The sequence below is a fragment of the Cavia porcellus genome, unplaced genomic scaffold, assembly GCF_034190915.1.
Source record: "Cavia porcellus strain 051 isolate PalLab524CR breed Dunkin Hartley unplaced genomic scaffold, mCavPor4.1 scaffold_18, whole genome shotgun sequence".
NCBI classification, from domain to species: domain Eukaryota; kingdom Metazoa; phylum Chordata; class Mammalia; order Rodentia; family Caviidae; genus Cavia; species Cavia porcellus.
Genome location: NW_026947501.1, coordinates 57,828,689 through 57,853,333, shown reverse-complemented (window position 1 = coordinate 57,853,333; position 24,645 = coordinate 57,828,689). Strand labels below are relative to the sequence as shown.

Genomic DNA, 24,645 nt, shown 5'->3' with positions numbered 1-24,645 from the left:
AAAACAGAGGAAAGAGCTGAGCACAGAGAAGGCATTCGCCTCTACAGAGCCTGGCGCCACTGGCATCATCCCCTCCCAGGCTGGGCTCCAGCATCTATTGCAGAGGACCTGGGAGCTGCCCCAGGCACAGGCCAAGCCAAGCAGGAGATCAGTGTGGTCTCTCTGAGCCCTTGCCATGACAGGGTCCTCAGCACCCACATGTTGAGCCTTCCCATGTCCTCCCTAGGAAGACAGGACAACAGGTTGCAGCACCAGGGTGGCCCCGTTCAGAGAGACAGCCCCAGCCTGTGTCCTCAGAGCTGCTGGTCCAAGTGTCCCCGTGGGGAAAGGGCTGAGGGCTCTTCAGATGGCTCAGAGAGGATACCAGGGCAGGGCTCAGCGGTCCCTGGGTCCCAGCCCTGTGGTCAGCCAACACGGACCTGGTCCCACCTCCTTACCACCTCGCCCAGGAGTACAAGGCTTTCCAAGAAGGTCACAAAATGCCACTTTGGGGGCTGGACCCCAGCTCTGCCAGTTCTGTGTCTGCTCTCTGTGGCCACACTGCCTTCTCTCCCACGTGACCCAGACCCTGGGCAGACAGACAGTGCTCTCCCAATGTCTGGACGAGGGTGGCACCCAGGGCACAGGGGCAACCTGTCCTGCTGAAGGCAGTGACTCAAGCTGAGAGGCCCAGCTAGGAGGGTGCCCAGAGCCACCTGTGACCCCAGTGGTCAGTGCCACCCTCCTTCCTGGGGTGCTGTAGATCTAGGCAGAGGAAGAATGACCACAGCAGTGTTGTTGTGCCCTGTGCAGCCTTCCACCATGCATGGGGGTAGGGGTGTGACAGCCAAGGGCAGCTCATCATCCCCGACACTAGCGCGACACAGGGTTGTGTCCTCAGCCAGTGACCTTTTGCAAGCCTGGCTCTCCACTGGGCAGCCACCCCCAGCAAGGGTGTGCACAGAGGAGCCTGGCTGGGAAATGCCTGACCGCACTGCAGCTCTAGCCCACAGAGCAGGGGGCACTCTTGCCTCTGAGCACTGAGGCCCAGCTTGAGCAGAGACAGCAACCTGAGTCAGGGCACCAGGGACATCTGGTCACCAGGCAGCCAGCACTGCCCTGGAAGGGTTGGGTGGTCAGTGCCTTTCTGTGGCCATGGCTTAGGCCAGATCCTAGGAGCAGGTGCCCACGTCTCACCTCTTGTTTAAGAAATAAAAGTGACTGCTGGACCTGACCACTATCACATTCCCACTGAGTGTGGGGACAGGGAGGCCTCACTGTCCTGGCAAGGGCCCCACCTTGATGGCCAAGTCCTCTGCCTCCCCACCCACTCTGCCAGGGCCACACCCTGGGCCTAGCAAGGTCACCCAGCCACTCATTGTTGGTGTCTGCCCAGCCTGGTGTTGGACCTGTGTCCTGGAGCCGAGCCTCAGTAGGTGCTCCCAGGCCACGTCCTGGGTCTTCACATCTGTCTTGGGACCGGGGCATGGCTCTCATCTCCAGCCAGGGCCTCTGACCCACAGGCCAGGCAGGACTGCCCTGTTCCCCTCTGCGTTGTCCACCCTCACTGCCGCCCCATCTGAGACAGACAGCTGCATGCAACTCAGGATAACCTTTGAAGCCAGAGGGTGGAGAAGCGGTCACACCCGAGGGTGTCAGAGCCCAGCTGCCCTTTCAAGTTTACCGGCCCTCACAAGTGACCGGCTTATCACTGCCAAGGACACTGGTGGGAGGAGCAGAGGGAAGAGCAGACTGGCACCTTGCCCAGCCTCACCTAGTACCCCATGAGAATCCTCACTCAGGACTGTGTCCCCCCTAGAGTGGACATCAGAAGCCCCTGGGGTCACCCTGAGGATGCCTCTAGGCTCTAGGTGGGACCCCCCAGGGCAAGGGGCACTGGGGACCCAGGCCTGTGTTCTCCTTCATCCCTGCAGCCTGATGGCTGCTTGCTGACCTTCCTGGAGGCCCAAGGGCACTGGGGCCTGATTGTCCAGCTGAAGGGTGGTGGGGTGGGCTCCCTCTCCCACCAGCCCTTGTCCTGCCAGGAAACTGCCCAGGCCCCCAGCGCCCTGTACCAATCCTTCCAGGAAAGGCCAGTGAGACCTGACAAGTGTGTTTCTGGCTGGCACTCAGCACAGGCAGTGTGCTTAGGAGCCAGCCTCCCATTCACCAAGTTCCTGGACCCCAGAAGTGCCCAATCTGGTCCCAGAGAACCCAGGCCCAGGGTTCTGTTCTGCCACTGTCTCTCCCAGACCTGGCAGGGACCAGGGCACTTCATGTCCCTATGAGTGGCTCTGGCCTCAGGCCAGAAGGGTGCAGGCTCAGGGTCTCAGCCAGCTCCTTCTAAGCTCCAGGACAGCATCTCAGCTCCTGTACCTCCACAAGGCCTGGTGTCCCCCACTGCCCCAAGTTTCTTACCACCCGAGTCTCCCCACTGTCATGGATCTCCTGCCAGACTTCTCCAGGAGCTCCTCTTTACACACACACACACACACAACCAGGCTGTCCCATCTGTGAACATCTGTCGTCCCCAGCTGTGGGTCACTTGGAACACCACAGTGCCCATGGTCACTCCCTGGGTTCTTCTAGCTAGCCAGAAAACGCCCATCACCAGAGGCAGGACCACACTGCACAGCATGCTCAGGCCAGGCCCTGAGTCCTCAGGGCACAGTCCATGTTGTGTGGGTGCCCAAGGTAGGGGCACCCTAGAAGACTCCACACCAAAGCCACACAAGGTGGAGCCAGGACAGCAGAATCCTAATGGCTACAGGAGGCCTGGTCAGCCTGCCCAAACTCTGTACCATGCCAGCCACAGCCATGCCCACTGAACTCATCCTCCTGGGGGTACCAGGCCTCAGGCCCCAAGACTCACATACAAGCACAGAAGTGCACATAGCCACAACACCCAGCACACATTTGCATGTGGCAGGCACCACATGGACCAGTCAGAAACTGTCAAGGAAAAGGATGCACACTTTTAACAAAATAAATTAAATATACAAGGCTTCAGCTCAAACCCTATATAAAATCACAGAGACCAGGGTCACGGGGGGAGGGGTGATGGGTAGCTGCCTGCAAGGGGTGTGGACTCCAGCATGGCTGGGTGGCCAGCCATACTAGAGGCCAGACAGGCCAGCCCCCAGAACCCCAGCCCTGCTCCTGTCATCAATATTACCTCCATTCTTAAATATAAATATCAAGGCCCTGGTTTGGCAGTGGGAAGGCAAGGGGTGGATCCACACCTCCTCACCTGGGTGGCTGGGGCCCTGGACACCCGGCAGGTGGCAGCTGGGTGGGACATGGGCAACAGGTGGCAGGGTCCTTCATCTACTAGCATGGCTACATCACCGCAAGTCGAAGACCCAGGCCTTCCCGAGGGCATCTCTGTCCACTTGTGTACAACATGTCTGTGTGTGTCAGTCCATGTCTAGTGGTCTGTGTATTGGCCCGGTCAGCATGCGAGTCACACAGAGTGCTGGCTGCTGCCACCTGCCATCTTCCTGGCCTGTCCCTGGGCCCACTTTGTCTAGCACTGGTAGTGGACGTGCTGGTGCTGGTGCACCTTGCCCTCCACATGAGAGTGTGTGTGAGAGTGTGTATGCGTGTGAATATCTGTGTACAGCTTGGGGTAAAGCTTGGGGCCGGCTACCAAGCTGGAGCCTAGCCCGTGCTCCTCACACAGCCCCACGGCCAGTGCAGGCAGGTCCTTGTCACCGCAGCGGTCCCGGGACAGGGTTGGTGGACGGTGGCTGGGCACAGGTGGTGCAGATGCAGGGGCACAAGGCTTCTTCTTGGCCTGGCAGAGCCACAGTAGCACAGTGCCCAGGATGAAGACAGCACCGGCTGGGATGCCAATGACCACAGGCCAGGGCAAGCTGGTGGTAGAGGACGAGGGAGCCACAGGGGGCCCTGGTGGTTTGGGGTCTGGAAGAGAGATGGAGATAAGGGGTGGAGAGGGGAATGCCACCAAGAAAGGGCACTAGCCCACATGTGGATGGCACGATGGCATTGGGCTCCCTCTGCAAAGGGGCGCCCAAGGGCTTCCAGGAGCCCAGCCACACACCTGGCAGCACAGTGAGGAAGGCACTGCGGAAGCTGTAGCCCATGGTGTTGGCGCCCAGGCAGATGTACATGCCCGCGTCATCCTGGCGGGCATGCGAGATGAGCAGCTTGTTGAGGTAGGAGCCATCAGGTCGCGACCACACGTCCCCCGTGGGCAGCACCACAAACTTCTGGCCCCCCACATCAATGGTGGAGTTGTGGCGGCCCTCGGCACCATACTCTACCCGCTTCAGCCACTGGATCACGGGCTTCACATCACTGCGCACCTTGCACTGGAAGGATGTCGTGCCCCCAAAGTCCACCGTTGTGTTCACGGGATGTGTGCCAGTGAGCACAGGCTTGGAGCGCGTCCGCTCTGCAGCAGGGAAGTGTGTGTCGCTGGCAGCATCCACCCCAGCCCCGGGTCCCCTCTGCCCACCCGCCCTGGCACTCACGGATCACATCCACTTTGTAGGTGGCATTGATAGCGCCCACCCGGTTCGACACACGGCACGTGTACTTGCCGCTGTCCTCAGGCCTCAGGTTTTTCAGGCTCAGGGTCCACTTCTTCCTGTGTTCACCAGCCTCTAGCCGCGTCAAGGCCTGGTCATCCTTCATCCATGTGATATCGGGCCGGGGGTGCCCGCTGGCCACACACTTGAGTCGTACGGAACTGCCCACGGGTCGCGCTATCACCCGGCGCCGCATCTTGGATGGCTGCGTGAAGCGGGGCCGAGCTGCAGGGGGATTGAGTCAGCTGGGAGTGTGTAGGGGTGCCAGGAAACAGTCACCATCCTCTACTAGGGGATGGGGTCCCCCACCCAATGCTTACCCCATTGTTGGCCAGCTGGGTCCTCCTTGTCCCCAGAGGAGCTGCCGGGCCCTGGGACCTGCTTCCCGGGGCTGATGTCATCTACAGGGAGTGTGGAATCCATGGTGAGATGGACCCAGGCTTCTCGAGACCCCCATGTGGCCCCGGCTGGGGTGGCCCTAGAACTCCAGAGGCCACTGACACTCCCATGGGCACTCAGAGTGCAGGGACAGCTGGGAAGGGCTGCCTGCCAACCCATCCCCAAGTGCAGGTGACCCCGACAGTCATGGAAGGGACTACAGTGCCGGCCCCCCTACCCAGGCTCCAGGGGGTCTGCGGGGCAGGGAAGAGGAGGGGGCCGGTGGCTGGCAGCTGCAGTAACCCTAGCCCACATCAAGGGGCCGAGGGCTCAGGAGGCAGACATGGCTTGCATACCGCCCAGTCATCATCCCTCTACATGGACTGTGGGGTGGGGGCGCCCTCAGTATTCCCATTCCTCAGCCCAGCACAGGCAGGGCTGGGGGAGGATGTGGTAAGGAATGTCCCCTCCTACCCGGACAGCACCACCTCCACTGAGCTGGGGCCAAGGGCTGAGCCCTTGAGCCGATGCCCTCCTTGGACCTCGAAGCCGAGCTGTCAGCCCAGACCCACACCAGGGAGCTGAGAAGCGCAGGGCGTGCCCAGTACCACAGGGGAGGGTGTGTCAATGGGGCCACCTGTTCGCTCCCAGGGACATGGCCCCTGGGCGGGAGAGAACAGAGGCCACTGCCTCCTGCGGCCCCTCTGAACTGCGAAACCTGAGCCCAATGTTGCAGGACACCAGGGTGCCCCCTGCCAAGTCCCTGACAGCCTGTGTCCTTGGGGGTCCACCACCCAGCCGCCATCCCTAGTCCTGCCCAAAAAGAGCTGGCCACCAGGAGGCCAGGCAGAGGGAGAGGACAGGCCCCCACCCCCCACCCCCGCCCTGCCACACCCACTGACCACACCCCACTGACCCATCACGATAAGGGTGTAGTTGACACTGAGGCTGCCAAAGCCATTGGTGGCCTTGCACACGTATACGCCTGCGTCCTCCGCCTCTACTGCCTTCACCTTCAGCCCCTGCGGCAGCACACGGAAGCGGCTCCAGCCACCGTGGATGGTGCGGCCGTCCTTGGTCCACATGGTCAGGGGCGGTGGGTCTCCCTCCACTGGGCACTGAAGCCGCACAGTACGACCAAGCCGAGCCACCTGCCGTGGGGCCACTTTGTCTGCCATTCTTGGGGGGCCTGTAGGGTGGGAAGGCTCAGGTGGGAAGCAAGGCCTGGGCTGCTCCTGCCCAACCCCACTGGGACTCCACTTGGGACACCTGCCCAGTGAAATGGGGGTGGAGCCAAACAGCCCACACCCAGCCTCCAGCTCCCCGAGCAGGACCTGGGTGGGGGGTGGGGGTCCCAGAGAGGTGAGGACATAGCCTGACTCTGCCCCTGCTGCACTGTGAACTGAGAAAACAGGGCAGCAGGTGTGGCAACACATGCCTATATCTCAACCCTTGGAAAGCTGAAGCAGGAAGGTCACCATGAGTTGAGGCCACCTGGGCTACACAGTGGGACCTTATAGCAAAAATCAACCAATCAAGCTTAGGGATTTAATGAGACATCGTTTCAAAATGATAAATAAAGGTAGGGACCTAGCTCAGTGCAAAGGTGCTGGGCTCAATCTGCAGTACTGCAAAATAAAAACAGAAAAAAGCAGGAACATTCCAGCCATTTCAGAAGGGGCCACAAGCCCAGAGGTCAAAGAGGATGGGGACCCCTGCTGTCTCTCATCATGCCTAGTCGCAGGTCCTGTCACCAGCTGGAGACCCCACCTCTGCACCACTCCCACCATCACCAAGCCTCAGGGACCAGCCAACTGCCCGCCCCCCCATCGCACACAGATGACCAAGCAGCGGGACAGCGCCCTGGACAGCCTGTAGGCAGTGAGGATGCCTTGTATGACCTGTGTCTGAGCCCAGACACCATCTTCCCAGGGCAGCAGATAAACCCCAAGAGGCACAACTCAAGGTCCTGGGGTTAAAGGCAGTGTGTGGACTGGGCAGGGTTGGCATGGAGAGGTGGGCTTGTCCTGGGCTGCCCACTCTGCAGACTCTGGCTCCTCGCACCCCGCCACCCCCAACAGGGGTGCCCCTGAGGGGACACAGGGACAGAGGTGACTCAGATACCAGGAAGCAAGTGATGTGACTGGCTGAGAAAAAGATCCAGACACAGATCCTCGGGTATCAGCAATTCATGGGGCCCTGGGCAGGAGGTGACCTCGGGAGGGAGGCTGGGCTGGGGCTGGGAACAAGGTGGGTGACTCCACACACCCTGCCACCCCAGGTGGTGCATCCCAGGCAAGGCACCCAGGCTTCCGTGCACAGAGGTGCAGGCATGCTCCCTAATCAGCCAGTGGCCAGTGGCATCCCTAATCTCAGTGGTGGCTTCCTCCTAACCTCACAGTGCTCACTCTGAGAGGGGATCCTATATGGATCGGGGAGCTGTCAGCTGGGGGGGGGGGTTCATCATAGCAGTGCTGCTGGGGAACTAGGCTCAGGAGCTGGGAGAGGGGTTCCTCTACCTCCCTTTCTATTTGCCTCCCCCCACCATGGGCCCCGAGCCACAGTTCCCATAATAGCCCTCTCCCCCTGCTCTTCCTCTCCCATGGTCCACCCAGGCTCCTGGCAGCAGGGCAGTCCATATGCAGTTGCCTCTGGCCCCCAGCACCCACCCAGCACACACCCAGCCCCCCAACCCTCTGGGGTCCTGGCCTCAACCCAGGCAGACCCTGCCTACCACCTGTCACTGTCTGAAATTCCACCACTCACAGGGCCTCTGGACTACAGGACCAGCGGGCATCCAGCCCTGCCCTGGCCCCCACTTCCTCGCACCTGCCTGGTGCCCAGATCACCTGGGCAAACCCCAGACTCATACAGGATCACATATATGTGCACTGCATGGGTACATACCACTACTGACAGTGACCTGATCTGCAGCATCCTAGCACAAGACTGACCCAGACCCCTTCCCAGCCCAGGCAGAAGACAGAGATGCCTGGAGAGGGGCAGGGCTACGACAGAGCAGCAGGGACTCCACCAGAAGCATGGCCTCAGCCAGCATGACACAGGGACAGGTTGTCGGGAGCCCATCTAGAGAAGCTAAGCTTATCCTAAAGCAGACAGCACCTCCCAGCCTCCCCTCTGCACCCCAGCCCTCCGCAGAGCTCTGTACGAGGGCCACCCAGCAGAAAGCCAGCTCCGATTCCTGGGGCTCTTGGCTGCAGCCTGGCCAGCACAGCTCTATATTTAGCCCAGGAAACATAAGACCCCATTGTTCTACCTAGAGCCACAGAGCCCACTGGGCCAGTGAGGAAACTGAGGCAGGACCTGAGGTCCAGAGGCACCAACCACTCTACTATCCTGGGGGGAAACTCTGCATGCAGGCAGCAGCCCCACCACCTTCCTCAGGCAATGCTGCCGTCACCCTCCTCCAGCCTGAGTCCCTCCAGCGAGCCCCTAGGAGGCCCAGCACAGGCAGGATGCTGGTGGCTGTGGGCAGGCAGTCAGACTCGGGGTGAAATGAGGCTACGAGGTGTTCTCACTCTTCTGATGGGAGCCCTGGGGACAGTACCTCAGGGTACCTTCCCTCTCCAGTTTCCCAGGGGACCTAGCTCGAGAATAGTGTTGGAGGATGTAGGTGGATTACAGCCCACCTAGAGGGCACACCTCATGGCTAGGGCCCAGGAAACCTGAACCCCCTTTCCAGAGCTAGCCTATAGGTGCTGGACCTGGCCAGCACTGGTCTCATGCTTGCCTCTGCAAAACTCACGGAGGCAGGTAACAGGGGCTTCCAACAGAAGGCACACCAGGAGGGATTGGCCACCTTGTGCCCAATGACCAGAACAGGTGCTGGACAGACAGCAGTCCCCTAACCTTCAACACGGTGGGGGTGGATTGTGCGCTAAGCACCCAGCAGGCCTAGCCTAGTCTAGTTCACATAAGGCCTGCAAGGCCCAGGAATTTACAGCCTGGGAGGAATTCTCTGGCCAGGCAGTGGGCCTGACAGAGGGTGGGGGCAGCAAGCCAGGAGCCACCAGCCTGCAGCCCTTCCTAGAGAGGATGGGCCTGTCCACTCAAAGGGCCATGGTGAGAAGGCAGGTGCAGCCAGGCCCTCAGGACACCTGTGCTTACCTTGGGGAGGCCAGGGAGAGCTAGCCCCAGAGGGCTCCAAAGCACTGCCCAGGGGCAACAGCTGGCCACATGCTGAGTCCTCTCCTAAGGTAGCGCACAGGCCCTGGTCATACAGAGTTACAGGCCCCCAAACTACACCCAGATCACTTCAGCCTCCACCTGGGGCAGAAGCAAGAAACTCCAGAATGAGGCCCAGAATTCCCATCCCCACAGTGAGCCTCAGCTAGGGGAAGACGGACAGGGATGTGCCCAGGAGGAGAGCACAGGTGACCTCCAGGAGTCAGGGGTACACATACTTCACACACACCCGGTCCAGGGCACACAAAGGGTTACCACGGGTCTAGGAGGACCTAATGGAACAGGTGGCTACTGCAGAAACCAAAGGGCACCATGCCTGGCAGGTGGCTGAGCATCCAAGCGCTGTCCCCTCAACAACAGCCACCAGATGAGCTCACAGGCAGGGTGGGAGCTGCTAGGGACACACCTGGCTTGCCAACCCTGTGCCCTCTCTGGAGCCATCTTCAGTCCTTCAGGTAGATGACGGCTCCCACAGCCTTGTCCCTGACACATCCAGACCACATAGCAGGCACTAATGTAACCAGACAGGGCCACTGCCCAGAGGAAGGAGACACACACAACCACCCACAGCAGATGGTGACCACCACAGCCTTCCCAGGAGCAACTCCTACCCCAAACCACCAGAAGCCAAAGCCCATGCTGCTGTGCCTACCCTGCACTTCCCTAGAACTCTGGGCCCCTACTGCAGCCACCTAGAGGGGCCCATCTCCTTCACAGATCCTGATCCTTAACCTGGAAGCCCCTAGCACCTCAGATGTGTAAAGAGGCAGCTCCTGGGCCAGAGGTCAGGCACGAGTTGAGTAGCCATCCCTGCAGAGACACTAGGCCCTGACCCCACATGGGGCATGGCCAGCTCAGAGAGCCCCTCGAGGACAGGCCTGGGGATCTGGAGGCTGAGGGCCCAGCTGCCCAGTCCTCTGGGATCCATGCTGTACACATGTTGCAGCCCCAGCTTGCAGGTGGGCTGCAAGGCACAAAGGGCATCCTGAACAAGCAGCCACATTCCCTGAGGGCCCCAGGCCACACAGCTCCCTTCCTGTCCACTCCTAGAGGCCCATCATTCACACTACGACCCTGGATACCTTGCGTAAATGTCTCAAGAGATAAATTCTCCGGGCGGGAAGAAGACAGAGCTGGGCTTCCTGCCACAGAGGAAGCTCCTCGACATTAACAGCTCCCAGGTGGCGGTCACTCAGTCATGGCTGCCCACTGCCCTTGAGGGACCACCTCTGCTGGGCCTGCCTGGTCCAGCCCTCACCTACCACCCTGACCACGGACCCTGGCATGACCACGGCAGCGGTCACCTCACCAGAAAGAGTGGTTGGAGGCAGGGCCGGATGTCAATGAGGTAGGGAGACAGTGGTACATCTATCCTCCACCCACACAGTTGTCACCTGGACAAGCCTGGGCCGCACAGCCCGCCTGTAGCACAGAACACAGCAGAGACAGCCAGCAGGGACCAGGGGCCAGGCACCAGGCCTGGCCAAACAATGGGCGGGTGGCCAGCAGTGAGGTGCCACAGCTCACAGCCCCCACCACCGCCAGCAAAGCCCACGCCAGGGCAGGGTAGGCCCGAGGCTGGAGGCCTCCGCTGGGGGAAAAACCAACATTTCCCCTAGCGAGGGCCACAGCACAGGGCAGGCAGGCTGAAAGGCAACTTTGAGAGCTGGAGCCCCATTGATTCTGCACAAAGGATAAAGGAGCCTGCGGTTGGCGTTTCCAGGCCCAGCCAAAGAGGACTTTGTTCACAGCTCCCCCACCCCCAAGGGGACAGTGATTTATTTTCCTTGCAGGAAGGCCCCAGACATGAACAGGGAGGCTGCCACACATCCCCACCTCAAAATGTCTGGTCCTAGCTCCTTCATGAACACCTCAGCCCCAGCCGCACACTGGCCAGCCACTGCCCAGGAGAGATGGAGAGAGGGAGGCCAGGGTCAGCACACAAACCAGTCCTCTACTGCCCACTGCGGAATCACATTGTTTCAGCCTCCACACATCACAGTGTCCATGGCTAGGCACAAACGAGACACCAACAGTCATGCAGCACAACAGTGAGCAAGGAAGTTAGGCAGAGAGGGCGGGAGAAGGACTGACCCCAGCCGTCCCAAGGGGCCTGGCGGCACACTATTCAGAAAGCCTGGCCACTTCCAAGCTGTCCGTGTGAAAGGTATCTATCTCACAGGGAGCCTTCTGAGTTCCCACTGCAAGAAACAACAGGGAGCAGAGAAAGCCAAGTCCTGTCTTTTGAAAACATAGACTAGGACAAACCCACCATGATTGTGAAACCTGGGGCAAAGGGGAACTCTTAAAATACGATCTGGATTTACAACAGCACCCATTTCAGAAACTGTGACAACCCAGGGAAATGTCTTTCAAAACAGCCAAACTGCATCTGGCTCTTGGTTCATGGAGGGTCCAGGCGGGACCTGCTCAACGGAGCAGGAACCACTCAAAACAGCCCTGTCCCTCCAGATCAGGATGGGCCTAGAGAGAGAAGTCAGCACAATTCAAGAAACATGACCCTGCACCTCCAAGGTGAACCACAGGAGCCCCCAACCCTCAGGAAAGGGCTTCTTCCACTCCCCACACAGGCCCAAGGTGGACAGGCCAAGGGCCACAGCCCCTCCAGGGCCCCTCAGCAAAGAGCAGGTCATGCCTGCCACACCATCCAGCAGTCACCTGTAGGCTGGCCAGAGACCATGGGAAGACAGGGGCCTCTAGTGTCTCTTGGCCAAATGGCCAGAGAATAGGCAGGTGTGGGTACGGGAAGTATTGGCAAATAAGAAGAATCAAAGTCAGATAGACTACTGGCCGTGGTGGGGCTCACTCGGCATGGCCTGCGTACCACAATGCCCAGGACACTGCCCAGCCTGGCCATACTGGACAGCCCCACACTCCAGCCAGCCAGGACTGGGCGGGTGGCAGAGGGGGGGTACGGTGGCATAGGTCCCACCTGGGCTGCCACCCGCCGCCCAACACCCGAACGTGGCCATATAAGGCCAGGTTGGGCTCAGTGCGCTGCTGGGCAGCGGGGGAGGACTGGTAGACACAGAGGGCGATCCTGAATGGTCAACACACCCTAGGACCCGCCTAACCCTGGGCAGTCAGCACTAGGCTTGCCTGGCCCTGGAACATGGTGGGCAGGAGTTCGCCAGCACATACTGCCCATCGGGCATGGATGTCCACTGCCAGGCTGCGTCCCAGGGCAAGGCTGTCCCCTGCAGATGGCCACACCTTGGCCCTGACACGCAAGGTCCTCAGGTATCAGCCTGAGACAACCCCTACCATGCAATGGTCTCTTGTGCTTGGGGACCCTCTAGCCTGGATGAGCAGCCCAGGTCCCAGGGCTATGTCAGAATGAGACCCAGACACCAGATGTTACCAGTGTCATCCATACCCCAGCCAGGCCATATGACGTGCCAACAGGTTCCCAAGGACCCATCTGAATCCACTATGGCTACAAACAGCCCAGTCCCCACAAACCTACAGGGTGATCAGCTGCCCTCCACACCCATACATGTGTGAAAATGTGTATGCAAGGCCACAGGTGTGTGCTGAGACCTGGGCCCAATAGGTGAGCTGAGAGTCCCAGAGAGTCAGCTAAGGATGTCCCATGGCCAAACTGGGAGTACCTTGGGGACGAACTGGGGCTCCCCGGGTGAGCTAAGGGTGACACAGAGTGAGCTGGGGGTACCCCATAGGTGAGCTCAGAGTGTAGGGAAGCAGGGCTGGGCAGGGGGAACTGGATCCAGGGGGAGTGAGGTAGATAAACTGAGAGCACTCAGTGGGCAAGCTAGAGGTGCAGGAGGCAGGCTGCGGAACCCCAGGGAGAGAGCCAGCGAGGCAGCAGCTCGCGCCAGGCGGGTACTGTGGCAGGGGTCAGGGCTGGCGGGGAGGGGCGGCGCCAGCACTCACCTCGCGCGGCGGCGGCCGGCGGGAGCGCCCCCAGCAGCAGCGGCGGCAGCAGCAGCACCAACGCGGGGCTCGGCGACATCTCGCGGCCGCGGTCGGGGTCCGGGCCCCGGGTGCCGCGCTGCGGGCGGGAGCGGCTGGCGATCAAAGGCAAACAAAGGATTCGCGCTAATTACCGCGCCCCGCGCCCCCGCGCGTCTGGGTCCCGGCCCTGCCCTCAGGACACACCGCGCGGCAAGCAGATAATCGCCTGCGCCATTAGCGAACAAATTTGCGCCGGGGCCCACGTGAGGTGGCCGGGCGGGCGGGGCCGGCCCGGCGGGAGGCGGCGGCGACCTGAGCCAGGGCCCCTGCCGCCGCCCCTCGGATCCCTCGCGCGGCGGAGCTCACCTCGGCGGGAGGCGGGTCACGGTCGGGCCCGCAGGCAGCTAGTCGCCGTCATCGCCGCCTGGGGCGCCGCATCCCGCCCCCTGGGCCCCCGGGCCCGGCCTGGGGCGGGGCGGCGCTACCTGGGCGCGGGCGGTGGGGCGCGGGCGGCGGCGGGCGGGGCGCGGCGGGCGCGGGCGGCGGGGCGAGGGGCCCGGGGCGCCGCGCCGCGAGGCGTCCTACCCTGCCGGGCTTTGTCAACTCTCCCGGAGCCAGCGCGGAGCCCGCCGCGCGCTCCGCCCCGCACAACTTCCGGCCAATCGCCGCACGCCGGCCCGCCCTCAGCTCCGCCCCACCCCGCAACTTCGCTCCAATCGGCACGCGCGCCAGCCAAGGCCCGGCTTAACCCTAGCCGTGCGGCGGCCACTAGAGCTGAGGGGCGGTGCCCCAGGGGTGTCCCGCCTCCAGCTTCCCGTTCTACCGCGCCCCCAAGCCCCCCGCCCGCGCAGACAAGCGCAGACTAGCAGGTTTGGACTGTTCCTAGGGCGCCGACCCCTAGAGCTGCCTTCCCTACTCGGTCCCCAGCCCAGGTCACCCCCTGGCGCTCGGGGAGCCCAGAGCGGCTCCCTGCTGATCCGAGCCCTCACCTGGCGTCTTTCTGAGGCTCCTGCGGTGACGGTGACCGCAGGGACATGGCACACAGTAAGGCAGAACGCGACCTTCGTCCCCTGCGCGGCGGGCAGACGTCTCCCTAGCCCGGGATCCTGAAGGGCAGGTGCGCCCCCAACGTGGCCGCCCGGGGTGCCTGAGCCTGTCCCCACCCGGCCCCAACATCCCGGCCCAAGACTGCGTCGACCCGGCCTGCAACACCCTCTGCTGCACCGCGACCGCCGAGTCTGACCCAGGCCACAGGGCCCCTCTGGAACCGCCGCTCCCTCCTCCAGGCCGCGTCGAGGACGAGAGCGGCGAGACCACTGATCCGCGCCGGGCACGGCATAAGCGGGTCCTGAGTCACCTGGGGACGCGGCCATCCGGGGGTCATCGACACGGTGCCCAAACTTCACGAAGGGGACACCACCCCGATGTGAAACGCTGGGCAGGTGTGCGGCGCCCAGGCCAGATGCGCGCCAAGATGGTTGTGGGTGTTCGGGTCCGAAAAGGGAGGTAGACGGAGTGAAATGTGGTCCAGGACAGGTGCCGCCACCCCAAGTGGCACGGATGCCACCCACCCTGGCCGGGACCCTGCCACTCCCTTCCAGTCCTAGTGCGCGGCTGCCCCCTGGCGGCGGCTCTCGAGCTGCCCGACCCTGCCCCACCCCGCCACGTCCCTCCTAAACCCGCCGGCCTCCAAGCCGGAAGCCGCACGCAGCTGACCCCCCCGACCGACTCGCGGCCCCGCCGCCCCTCAGAAGCGGTCCAGAGCGCGGACGACAGCAGCAGGAGCGACCCCTGTACTGTTAAAGGTCAAGTCCAGAGCGGCAGTTCCGGGCCACGGGCCCGGCCTATATTCAGCCTCGTGACCTCGCCACAGGGTTGACACGGGTTGCCTCGTGCAGGTAAACCCACAGGACCTCCTGCCCTTTTTGCGACCTTCATCCGGCACGGCTGCCTGCCCGGTTTGCACCAGCCCCTCCCTCCTCCTCTCCAGGCTGCAGGTGGCACTGAGCAGACGTTGGAGGGGGCTTCTTGCAGGTGCAGATATCCCAAACAGCGGGGCATCGAACCGAGAGGCAGGGACCTGATTCACACTCAGAGACAAATACAAAAAATGACTAGTGACAAATATATGTGAAACTCATGTCGTGGGTGTCCACACCTAGGATGGTGACTCTGCGACTGTCCTGCTTTACCACCAGATGTGAGGGCCAGGTGGAATGCAGGTGCAGGAGCACAGAGGGACACCCCAAGGTTTCAGTGAGAGAGAAGAAAACATCCAAGTGGGAGACAGGCACCCTGAGAGGACCACAGCCACCTGGGACCAGGCAGGTACCATATCCACAGCTGGAGCAGGAGCCTCGAGATTGAGGGAGTACAGAGTAGGAGGTGGGAGGGAAGGATCACCTTGGAACAGGCAGCTCTGCTCCTACTTAAGGAAGGGTCATAGAGCTGCTAAGTAACTCAGACACCTCCCAGACACAAGCAGGAGTGTTCCCAGGAATACAGGGAGAAACCATCGAACTTCCAGTCTGTTCAAACCAGCAGGTGTGAGAAGCAGGTGGGGATGGGGGCAGGTGTCAGTCTTGGAGTGACCCAGCAGGGACCCAAGCAGAGCTAGCGGGTGAGGGCAGCATTCATACAGTCCTTTGCTGTGTCCACATCCAGGATGCAGATGCTGCCCAGAGACAAGGGGAAGCTAAAGCCACAGCCCAACAGCTAGAGGTGAAGACTGAGTGCCTGAGAGGAGAAATCAGATTGAGAGTAATGAAAAACTGCAAAAGCAAGGATTGCTGATCTGGACTGAGACAGATCTGTCCAAAATGAAGCGGAGAGAAATAGGCTGTGACGTGGCAGGCTGAGAAATGCTAGGAAAATTGGAATACCCACAGGAGAGGAGAGTGATGTAGAGAATGAAAAAGAAAGAGTCCAGCTTTCTCCATAGCTAATGAAAACAGACTCACAGCTGCAAAAGGCTCAAAAATATCTAAGCACAAAATAAGAGCAGGGCATGGTGGTACACACCAGTAATCCCAGCACTCTGGAGGCTGAGGCAGGAGGATGCTGCAAGTTTGAGGTCAGCTGGGCTACAAAATGTGTTCAAGACCAGCCTGAACTGCATAGAAAAATCCTGTCTCAAAAAGACAAGAAGAAGAGGAGGAGGAGGAAGAAACAACGAAAGAAAGATGAAGTAACCAACAGGAGCACCCAATGTCAGCATGCATTTCTGTAGAGCAGCTTCACAGCAGCCCAGAAAAGGCAGCCTGTTGTGCCACATGGCAAAGATGACACTCCGTGGGCATCACCCTGGAGATACGGCAGCGAGAAGACAGTTGGCAGTTCCTCCGTACCATAAGGAAACCCATTAAGCTGGTTTCAATGCCAGTAAAAATACCTTTTAAAAACAAAGGCAAAGCTGGGAGTTTTTCAGATTCAAAAAGCTGAAGAATTCATCACTTGTGTGTGCTAAAAAAAAATTTTAAGGGATGTCCTTCAAGCAAATGGACAGTAACCACACAAACATATGGGAACCTGAATCCCCTCAAAGACTTGAAGAGCACTGGAGACAGAGATAGTGTGAGGAACCAAAAAAGTGTCCCCTTTATTGTTTAAATCTCCCTAAGAAACAAGCACTTCGGTCTAAATAGCAACACTTCATTGAGGAGCATATGCTGTGAGAATGTAAAGTATGTACCAATGCATAGGCCAGGAGGGAGGACAGTGCTGGGACCCGCATCGTGTGTGCAACGGCTGACAGCCCCTGGAGCTAGACTGCAAGAGTGAGCAGCGCTCAGGGTGAAGCTGTGCTGTGGTGCACACTTCAGTCCCAGCTGCTTGGGGGCTGAGGCAGGAAGACTGATTTATCCAGAGTTGAAGGCCTGTCTGGACAACAGCAAAACTCGATCTTTTAAAAAAGTTAAGTATAAACCCTAAAGCAACTATTACGATAACAAAAAATTGAGGGGAATAACAAAAAAACTTCAGCAAATGCAGCAACAAAGGAATCAAGAGATTTTTAAAAATTAACCCAAAAGTCTGCAAAAGTCTGAACAAAATCTAAGCACAAACAACAAGAACAGGGCATAGTGGTACATACCTGTAATCCCAGCACTCGGGAGGCTGAAGCAGAAAAAGGGGAAAAGAACAAATGAGACAAAAAGGGACAGAGAGCAAGACGGCTGATTCCAATCCAACCATGTCCAGAAAAGTCACATAAATATGCTAAATGCCTGGACTAAAGGCAAACATCAGATTGGGTATATTCTGCCTAGAAAAACACACTTTAGATATCAAGACACAAATTTTTTTTGCATGAATGTCTTTAACTTTATTTTCCAAGTCCATTTTGTTTCAAAGAGAAAAAGAAAGAAGAAAAAACCTCACAAATGTGTTAAAAGCAGAAGGGCAGGAGACCGTCACCATACCAACCCTAATCTGAAGAAACTTGGACCAGCCAAAGTAAATAGCAGAGCAAAGAATATTATCAGAGATCACAGGATCATTTAACAGTAATAAACTGGTGAAAGTGTCAAAATGACATAGAAATCCTGAATACACATGCACCTAATAACAGATAAGACCCCTGATGCCAAAACTGACAGGCCTGCACAGAGAAAATGAGTCCTGGGTCACACTCGGAGACCCCAGCAGTGCTGCCTCTGTAGGTGGTTGGTCATCTGCAACACAGGGGACTTGGACAATGCTTTCAACTCCCTTGGCTTGATTAATATTCAGGACAACTTACCATTTCCTGAACAAAAGTCTCCATGTATTTAAAAGGAGTTAGATGGTTCAAAGCATGTTCCTTGATCCCAGTGGAATTGTATCAGATATCCAGCGACCAGTAGTGCGGCGATGCATGGCTATAATCCCAGATACTGTATTTGGAAGCTAAGGAAGGAAAGATCAAAAATTTGAGGCCAGATTGGGTAGTGTCTGTCCAGTGAGGCAGGATCTGTCTCCAAATGAAAATTGAAAGCAAAGGGCTGTAGCTGAAGCTTAGTGATGGAGCACTTGCCAAATTCAAATGAGGCTCTGAGTTTGATCCTCAGCACTGCAAAAAACATTTTTTTTGAACTGAATGGAAATGAAAGGACAACATACTAAAAACTGTGAAATGTGCTGGGCATGATGTGCACCCCTAACCCCAGCAGTTGAGAGGCTGAGGCAGGAGGCTTGCTGTGAGTTCGAGGCCAGCCTGGGCTACACAGCAAGTTTGAGAAAGGCAATACTCATACGAATTTTTCACATGTTAAAACAAAATAGAAAATGAACAAATTTATCCAAATAAATTTGCCAACATAGAAGAAATGAACAGATTCCTAGGAAGACAGATAATACCAAAACTCACTCAAGAAAAAATAGCTGGGCAAGGTGGTACATGCCTATAATCCCAGCACTTGGGAGGCTGAGGCAAGAGGATTGTTGCCAGATTGAGATCAGCCTGGGCTAAGTGAGCTCAAGGCCAGCCTGAACTGCATAGGAAGACCCTGTTTCAAAAATACAGGGGGAAAAAAAAAAAGGAAAGAAAGAAAAAATAGATAAACTGTAATACTATGTGTCTATTAAATAATCTGAGTTTCTACTTTAAAACCTCCCCACCAAAAAAAGCACTAGACCCAGCTGGCTTCACTGAGAAATTCTACCAAAGCTGCAGGGAAGAAATAATGCTAGTTCTCCAAGTTACTATAGCATAACAAGGTGGCAGCCCTCTACAGGAAACCCGAATCCCAACAAAAGAAACTTCCAGCACAATGTCATGAGCACAGATGGAAAATGTTTTTTATTTTAATTAATCAAACTCAACAATATAAACAAGGACACCTCATCTGGCCCAAAGGCGTGTCCCTGGGGCTGGGTGGTTTCCCCAGTGTATTTGTAGGGAGATCTTCTCTGGCATCACCCAACTCCCACTCCTGGTTTTCAAAACCGACCTCGACAAACCCAGCACAACAAACTTGCTCAGCCTAGCAAAGACACTAGCCAAAAAGGAAAACATGAAAAAATTACAGCTAGCACCACATGTAACTGTGAAACACCAGCACACTGCCTGGCGTCCAGAACTAGACAATGAGGCTTACAGCCTCTACTTTGTTCCTTGCTGTATGGCGACAGTTAAGTCAGGAAGTAGAAATGAAGAAGTCCATCTGGAAAGGGGGAAGCAAAATGATCCTGATTTGTAAGGACCAGATCATCCATGTAAAACAAATCATCTGTGGAATATATATGTGAGAGACAGAAAGAGAGCAACCAGAACCCCTGAGTGCCATTCAAAAAGTGACAAGACATAAGGTCAGTGTGTGAGAATCAGTCACATGAGGGTGTGCAGACAAGGGACCTTCACACTGTGGCTGGGCCAGGTGCCACAGTATAACTATTTTGGAAAATAGTTTTTCAGAGTCTTAAAATTAAGCCCACACAATCTCACCATTCCAGCCCCAGGTCCTGACCCAGTGGAAGCAAAGGTACAGGTCCATAAGGATGTGAGCACAGTTGGCTGTGGTGGCACACACCTATAATCCCACCCCTTTAGGAAGCTGAGGCAGGAGGTGCATATGTTCAAGCCAGCCTAGACAATTTAAAACATTAAAACATTTAGGGAGCTCCTGGGTCAAAATTAAAAGAAAAAAAATTTAAAGGGCTAGGATGTACCTCAGTCAAAGGCCCTGGGCTCAGCCCCTACTTTGCATACCATGTCCAGAGTGCTTGTTTGTGACAGCCCCAGCCTAGAGACCACCAGGCCATTGGCCAGAAGAGAGCAGGCAGCACAATGGCTCCACACCGCACTGAGATAACTCACTGATGAGAGTGAACAGACAACAGGTGGCTCCACATGGTCACACGGAGGCCAGTGAGAAAAGCGAACAGGAACCCTGTGATCCATGTGAATAAAATTGTAGGAAAAGCCCATCTGTCTTTTTTCTTTAAGCCTGGGGTCCAGCACTTTTCCCGCCTCAGCTGCCCAGGTGGCTGGGGTGTAGGTGTAAGCCACTGAATATCGTTGATCTCCAGTGAAGACAGAAGGCTGGGCATAGGTCAGGCGCAACAGAGAAGAGGCAGAGGGGCAGGAGACAGCTTTTGGAGTGAAGGGCACACTCTCAGTTGACATAACCAGGACAGAAGCCACCTCATGCTTCTGTCTGGTTCTAAACTTTCTGCATCTAAACTGGCTTGGGATCACCCTATGACCCGGGTACCTGTAGGGTAACCACACAGTTTAACAACCACATGGCCTGCCTACTAAAATACTCAACATGTGAGCTCTTTTAAGAAACTTATAAAAATTGTGTTTTACCATAAATAGAAATACCCTTTTTCCACCATGGGGTTAGCATGTTATTTGTACCATATAAGATGAGCATGTGTTGCTTGTACCAAACTCCTCAGGGCTTGAACGAGATGAAGCCAGTGGCTGCTTTTTGGCTTGTGTTGCGAACTCCGGCCTGGGTGCTGATCTTCACAGAGCTGCTGCTGGAGCTCTATGACTCTGTCACTGCCCCTCTGGGACACCCCTTTGGGATCCCTGGCTATACTGTCTCTAGGTTGCCTCGAGTTCCAGAGCTGCCTGTCGGACCATATTCCATGCATGCCAGCCAGGTGGAAGATTGATCTTGCATCATCGGTGCAGCCTCCAGCCGTGGTGAGTGCTGCTTTCCCTTGCTGTGAATGTGATCAGTGCATTCCAGAGATTGCCTGACTCATGGGATTGTTGTCTGCCAGGTGCTGACTCCTTTTGGCCTCCGTGTCCACTCACAACATCAGTTTAGACTGAGCCAAAACTTTTCCCATCCTCCTGCCATAACCTAAGTTGTCCTGTCAGGCAAGTTTCAGGAAAGATGGTAGCCAACAGGAGACACCAGGTCAACACTGAGAGGTGGCCCCTGAGCAGGAGCACTGTCCCACATAGATCTTGTCATGGGCCTTGCCACCCCAGCATGGGGTGCTTCCTCCTCAGCACATAGGTGCACCATTCCACAGTGGACGGACAGTGACAGGCCTGGATTTCAAGGGACACTTGGGTGCTGCAAGTGACCAATCACATTGCCTGGAGCAGCCCCAGTCAGAGGGCACAGCTCCATCTTGGCTGAATGAGTGTCCCCAAATCCCCCTATGGATCCTGACCCCAACATGGTGGCAAGTGGGGTGGTGGCCTTGAGGAATCATTGTAGTATGACAACACACAGCCCGAGGTAGGACTAGCATGCTCACAGAAGAGCAGGTGACTATAGGGCTTCCTCCCTGCAGCCCCTCGAGGGTCCCCAACCTCTGACTTTGGACCTGAGCAGTCACTGGATCTGTGTCACTGCAGCAAACTAACCAGATAGAGCCTTCCTGGGAGATACCTGGTCCTGCTGGGGCCCGTGGCTGCTGAAGGGTCCCAGGCCTACCTACCATGAGTCACAGGATACAGCAGGCACCATGGGCTCAGCAGCCTGCTGCCATAATAGATGAGTCTCTGGCCAGCACCAGATCCCTGCCTTGGCCAGAGTGGACATGGCTGAGTGCTGGCAGGTGTGGCTTCCTGGGTCCCTAAGGGGATGTCCCAGTGTGACCATTATCCAAGAGCAGCTTTTGGTGCTTACTGGAGCTAGGCAGGGAGAGGAGTGGTGGAAACCTACTGCATGGCCTGACCTGGAGGAACTGCTGTCTCACTTGGTGGTCACCAAGGTCCTGTGCCCTTGGTGGGTCACAGAAGACCATGAATAGACCTCAGAGCTTAGCCTAGAGGTATCTAAGCCAGCCTCTCCTTAGCAAGAAGGGCCCTTAGGTACTGAGGCACTTCAGGGGGGCCCTGTCCTGTGTCCACCCAAGAGTGCCTCAATCAGGGGTCATGGAGGGCCCTGACCTGGGCTGAGTGCCCAAACTCACTTGGGAGGGCAGGTCTTGTCCTGCCTGGTCATGCCTAAGTAGAGCCCAGGAAAGAAAGACCTGCAGACTGTGAACACTATGTCTAGACCTCTGTATGCCTTGAACAGACCCAAGCCACAGCCCTAAGAAGTCCTGGGAGCCAGGCAGGGCCTGTGCCAGCCAACAACCATTGTGTCCAGGGCTGCTAGGCCTGGACAGTTTCCTCTCCATCCCTTCCCCAACTGGGCTAGAAGTGGTGAAGGGCACAGACCTCCAAATACAGTTGTGGAATCAGGTGGTCGTAATAGAGAGCTAAGCTAACCTTGGTAGGGAAATGGCATCTTGTTACTCAGATCACTCCCATCACGGATCAGGCAGAATGAAGGAGAGTCAGGGCTGCAGTGGCAATGGCAGGACTCAAAGCTTGAGCCTCTCCCCTGAAGAGGAGACAGAGCCCGGAGGAGTGGCGGCTGAGGGCAGCATTGCCACACAGACATGGGGAGGACCTAAGTGCTGCAAGCAAGCACACCCTCCCCACCACCAGCACCAAGGGGGCTGCCTGGAGGACTGGCACCACATTTCCTTGGGACCCCCTTCCTATCCCTAGATCAACCCGCAACACAGCCAGGAGCACCAGGAGTGGTAGTGATCCCACTGGGGCATGGGGAACCTGTCTGGGATAGTTCAGGGCCTCTAAGTGATATGCTGGCCAGAAGCCCTGGAATGAGGCCTGTACCACACACCTGGCATTTGTGGGGGATGCCATGCCCCTGGGCAGGGATGAGTCAGAGCCAGCCTCACACCAGGATGTTTCTGGGGTGATGTGCCCTTAGCGAACATGCAGAATCCTGAGCTGGGACCCTTGGCAGCCATGAAACTGCTGGAAACAGCAAGCAGGGGTGCAGGTCTATGGGGCCCAGGCCTCCCATCCAGATCCCAGCCCAAGCTGTGTGGGCCCAGAGCCCTGGAGGAGAGGCAGCACCCCCTAGAGCAGGATCTGCCCAGGCTGTTGGCTTCACTCAGTGCAAAGAGGAAGTGTGCAGCCTCTCCCGTGAAATGTTCCATTCTTGTCTGAAGACCACATGACCTACTGCTCAGAGGGCCTGGGCCCTGGCAGCAGGTGGTATAACCAACCCATCTGCAAGTCCCCACACCCTTCCTGCAGGTCCTCCTCTAGTCCTGAGGACACAGCAGGCTCTGTCCATGTTCCAAGTAGCTTGCAGATGGGTGCTGGATGTTGGATATCATACTGTAACTGGTTGGATATCATACTGTAACTGGAACACCACCAGTCGTAGCTGAGGCCTGGGCAGGAATCAGCCAGCCTGAGCTATCTGGTACTAACGCTTTCTGTTCTATCCCTACCACAAAGAACCAAGATAGTCTGGCTTCATGTGACAGAGTCACCAGCACACCTTTACTAGTCCATGACCAAATACCATTGGCAGGGTCTTCTCCCCACACTTCTCCTGCTTTTTGGTACCAGTACTGAGCCCAGAGTCTTTATGACAAACTACTGTACACCCGCCGCCTGCCAGACTTACTTCCTTTTTCTTTCTTTCTTTTTTTTTCTTTCTTTCTTTCCTTCCTTCCTTCCTTCCTTTCTTCCTTCCTTCAAGACAGGTCTCATTACATAGTGCAGGCTGGTCTTGAACTCCCTACATAGCTCTCATTGGCCTTGAACTTGCACGCATACACTTGTATCAGCCTCCTGACTGCTGGGATTAGTGTGTACTGCCACACCTGGCTTCTCCCAGGTCCCCCGTTTGAAAGTTATGTTGTGAGAAAGTGCTAAATCTGAAAGTTGCCAAGGCTGGGCTTGAATTTGTGTACTTTCAGCCTCCCAGTGTTGGCAACGGAGTCTTGATTCTGCTAACTAGACTTGATGAGCAAGAGGTAATGTACACCCTAGATGCCTCAGTGGGCCAAGTTTCCCACATGGTGGGAGAGAAACCCCAGAATGCTGCAGGAAGTGTGGATCTGAAAGCAGTGAAATGGCAGCATGCCCTGCAGAAAGATGAGATGTCCTTGTCACTCCTTCCAAGCCTGAAGCTGGGTGGGACTCTGGGTGGGGGCTCACCCACTTCCTGGACAACACGTAACACTGGCAGGAAAGGGCTCAGCAGGTCAGGCTGTGGTACAACATGGTGCCAATGGTGGACAGCCATCGGACCAAGGCGATGGCTACCTCTGCTGCCACATCCCATTTTCCACCTGGAATGCAGTTTCAGACTTGATGCTGCGCCCCACTGGACACCCAACGCCAGCCACTAGCCACATGACTCAGTGGCCCACCACAATGAGGATAGGGCATACACAGCGTCCCCAAATAGGAGCCTTGAGCTGCCACCAGGCTACTCCTTGCCAAAGGCTTCCTGACATGTTTCCTCGGGGCTGCTGGCAAGAAGGGAAATGTAGAGAAGTGGTACACGGACATATGTGTCCAGTGGGCCACCTAGAAGTGGACAGCAGCTATACTCCTGCCCACTATGCCCTAGCCCTGTAGCCTCAAAGAGCCAGGATGGACAGAGGGGTCACATGGACACATTGGGCACTGGAGGCCTTCTCTACCAGCTGTAGTCTGCTAAGTGCCCCCCCCCAGCAGTGCTCTAGGCCCCTGCAGCAACTCCCCTCCATAGCCTGGGGCACTAACCAGCAGAAAGCAGAAAAGGGTCCTCACTATTCTCCTCTGTGCTTTCCTTGGTCCCAGCCTGTCTACCCAAGCAGTCCACAGAGGCTGACCCCAAAA

General features: G+C 57.2%; 1 protein-coding gene across 1 annotated transcript; it reads right to left on the bottom strand.

Annotated features, from left to right (window-relative positions):
• Positions 1-2,934: 2,934 nt before the first annotated feature.
• On the bottom strand, positions 2,935-13,165 carry Fgfrl1 (fibroblast growth factor receptor like 1). The gene is made up of 6 exons (XM_013147340.3): positions 13,032-13,165; positions 5,827-6,099; positions 4,853-4,933; positions 4,476-4,757; positions 4,043-4,396; positions 2,935-3,903 (listed from the first exon to the last, which is right to left on the bottom strand). Exons 1-6 carry the CDS (start codon positions 13,108-13,110, stop codon positions 3,506-3,508), a joined length of 1,467 nt encoding a protein of 488 aa, XP_013002794.3. The 5' UTR covers positions 13,111-13,165; the 3' UTR covers positions 2,935-3,505.
• Positions 13,166-24,645: the final 11,480 nt, after the last annotated feature.

What these genes read in the sequence shown, in the direction of transcription:
- Fgfrl1 (XM_013147340.3), bottom strand. Translation starts at nt 13,110, where the DNA reads ATGTCGCCGAGCCCCGCGTTGGTGCTGCTGCTGCCGCCGCTGCTGCTG. An exon ending in CCCAGCTGGCCAACAATGGG is followed by an intron (nt 4,758 to 4,852) that starts GTAAGCATTGGG and finishes ATCCCCCTGCAG; the next exon opens with CTCGGCCCCGCTTCACGCAG. An exon ending in CTTCCTCACTGTGCTGCCAG is followed by an intron (nt 3,904 to 4,042) that starts GTGTGTGGCTGG and finishes TCTCTCTTCCAG; the next exon opens with ACCCCAAACCACCAGGGCCC.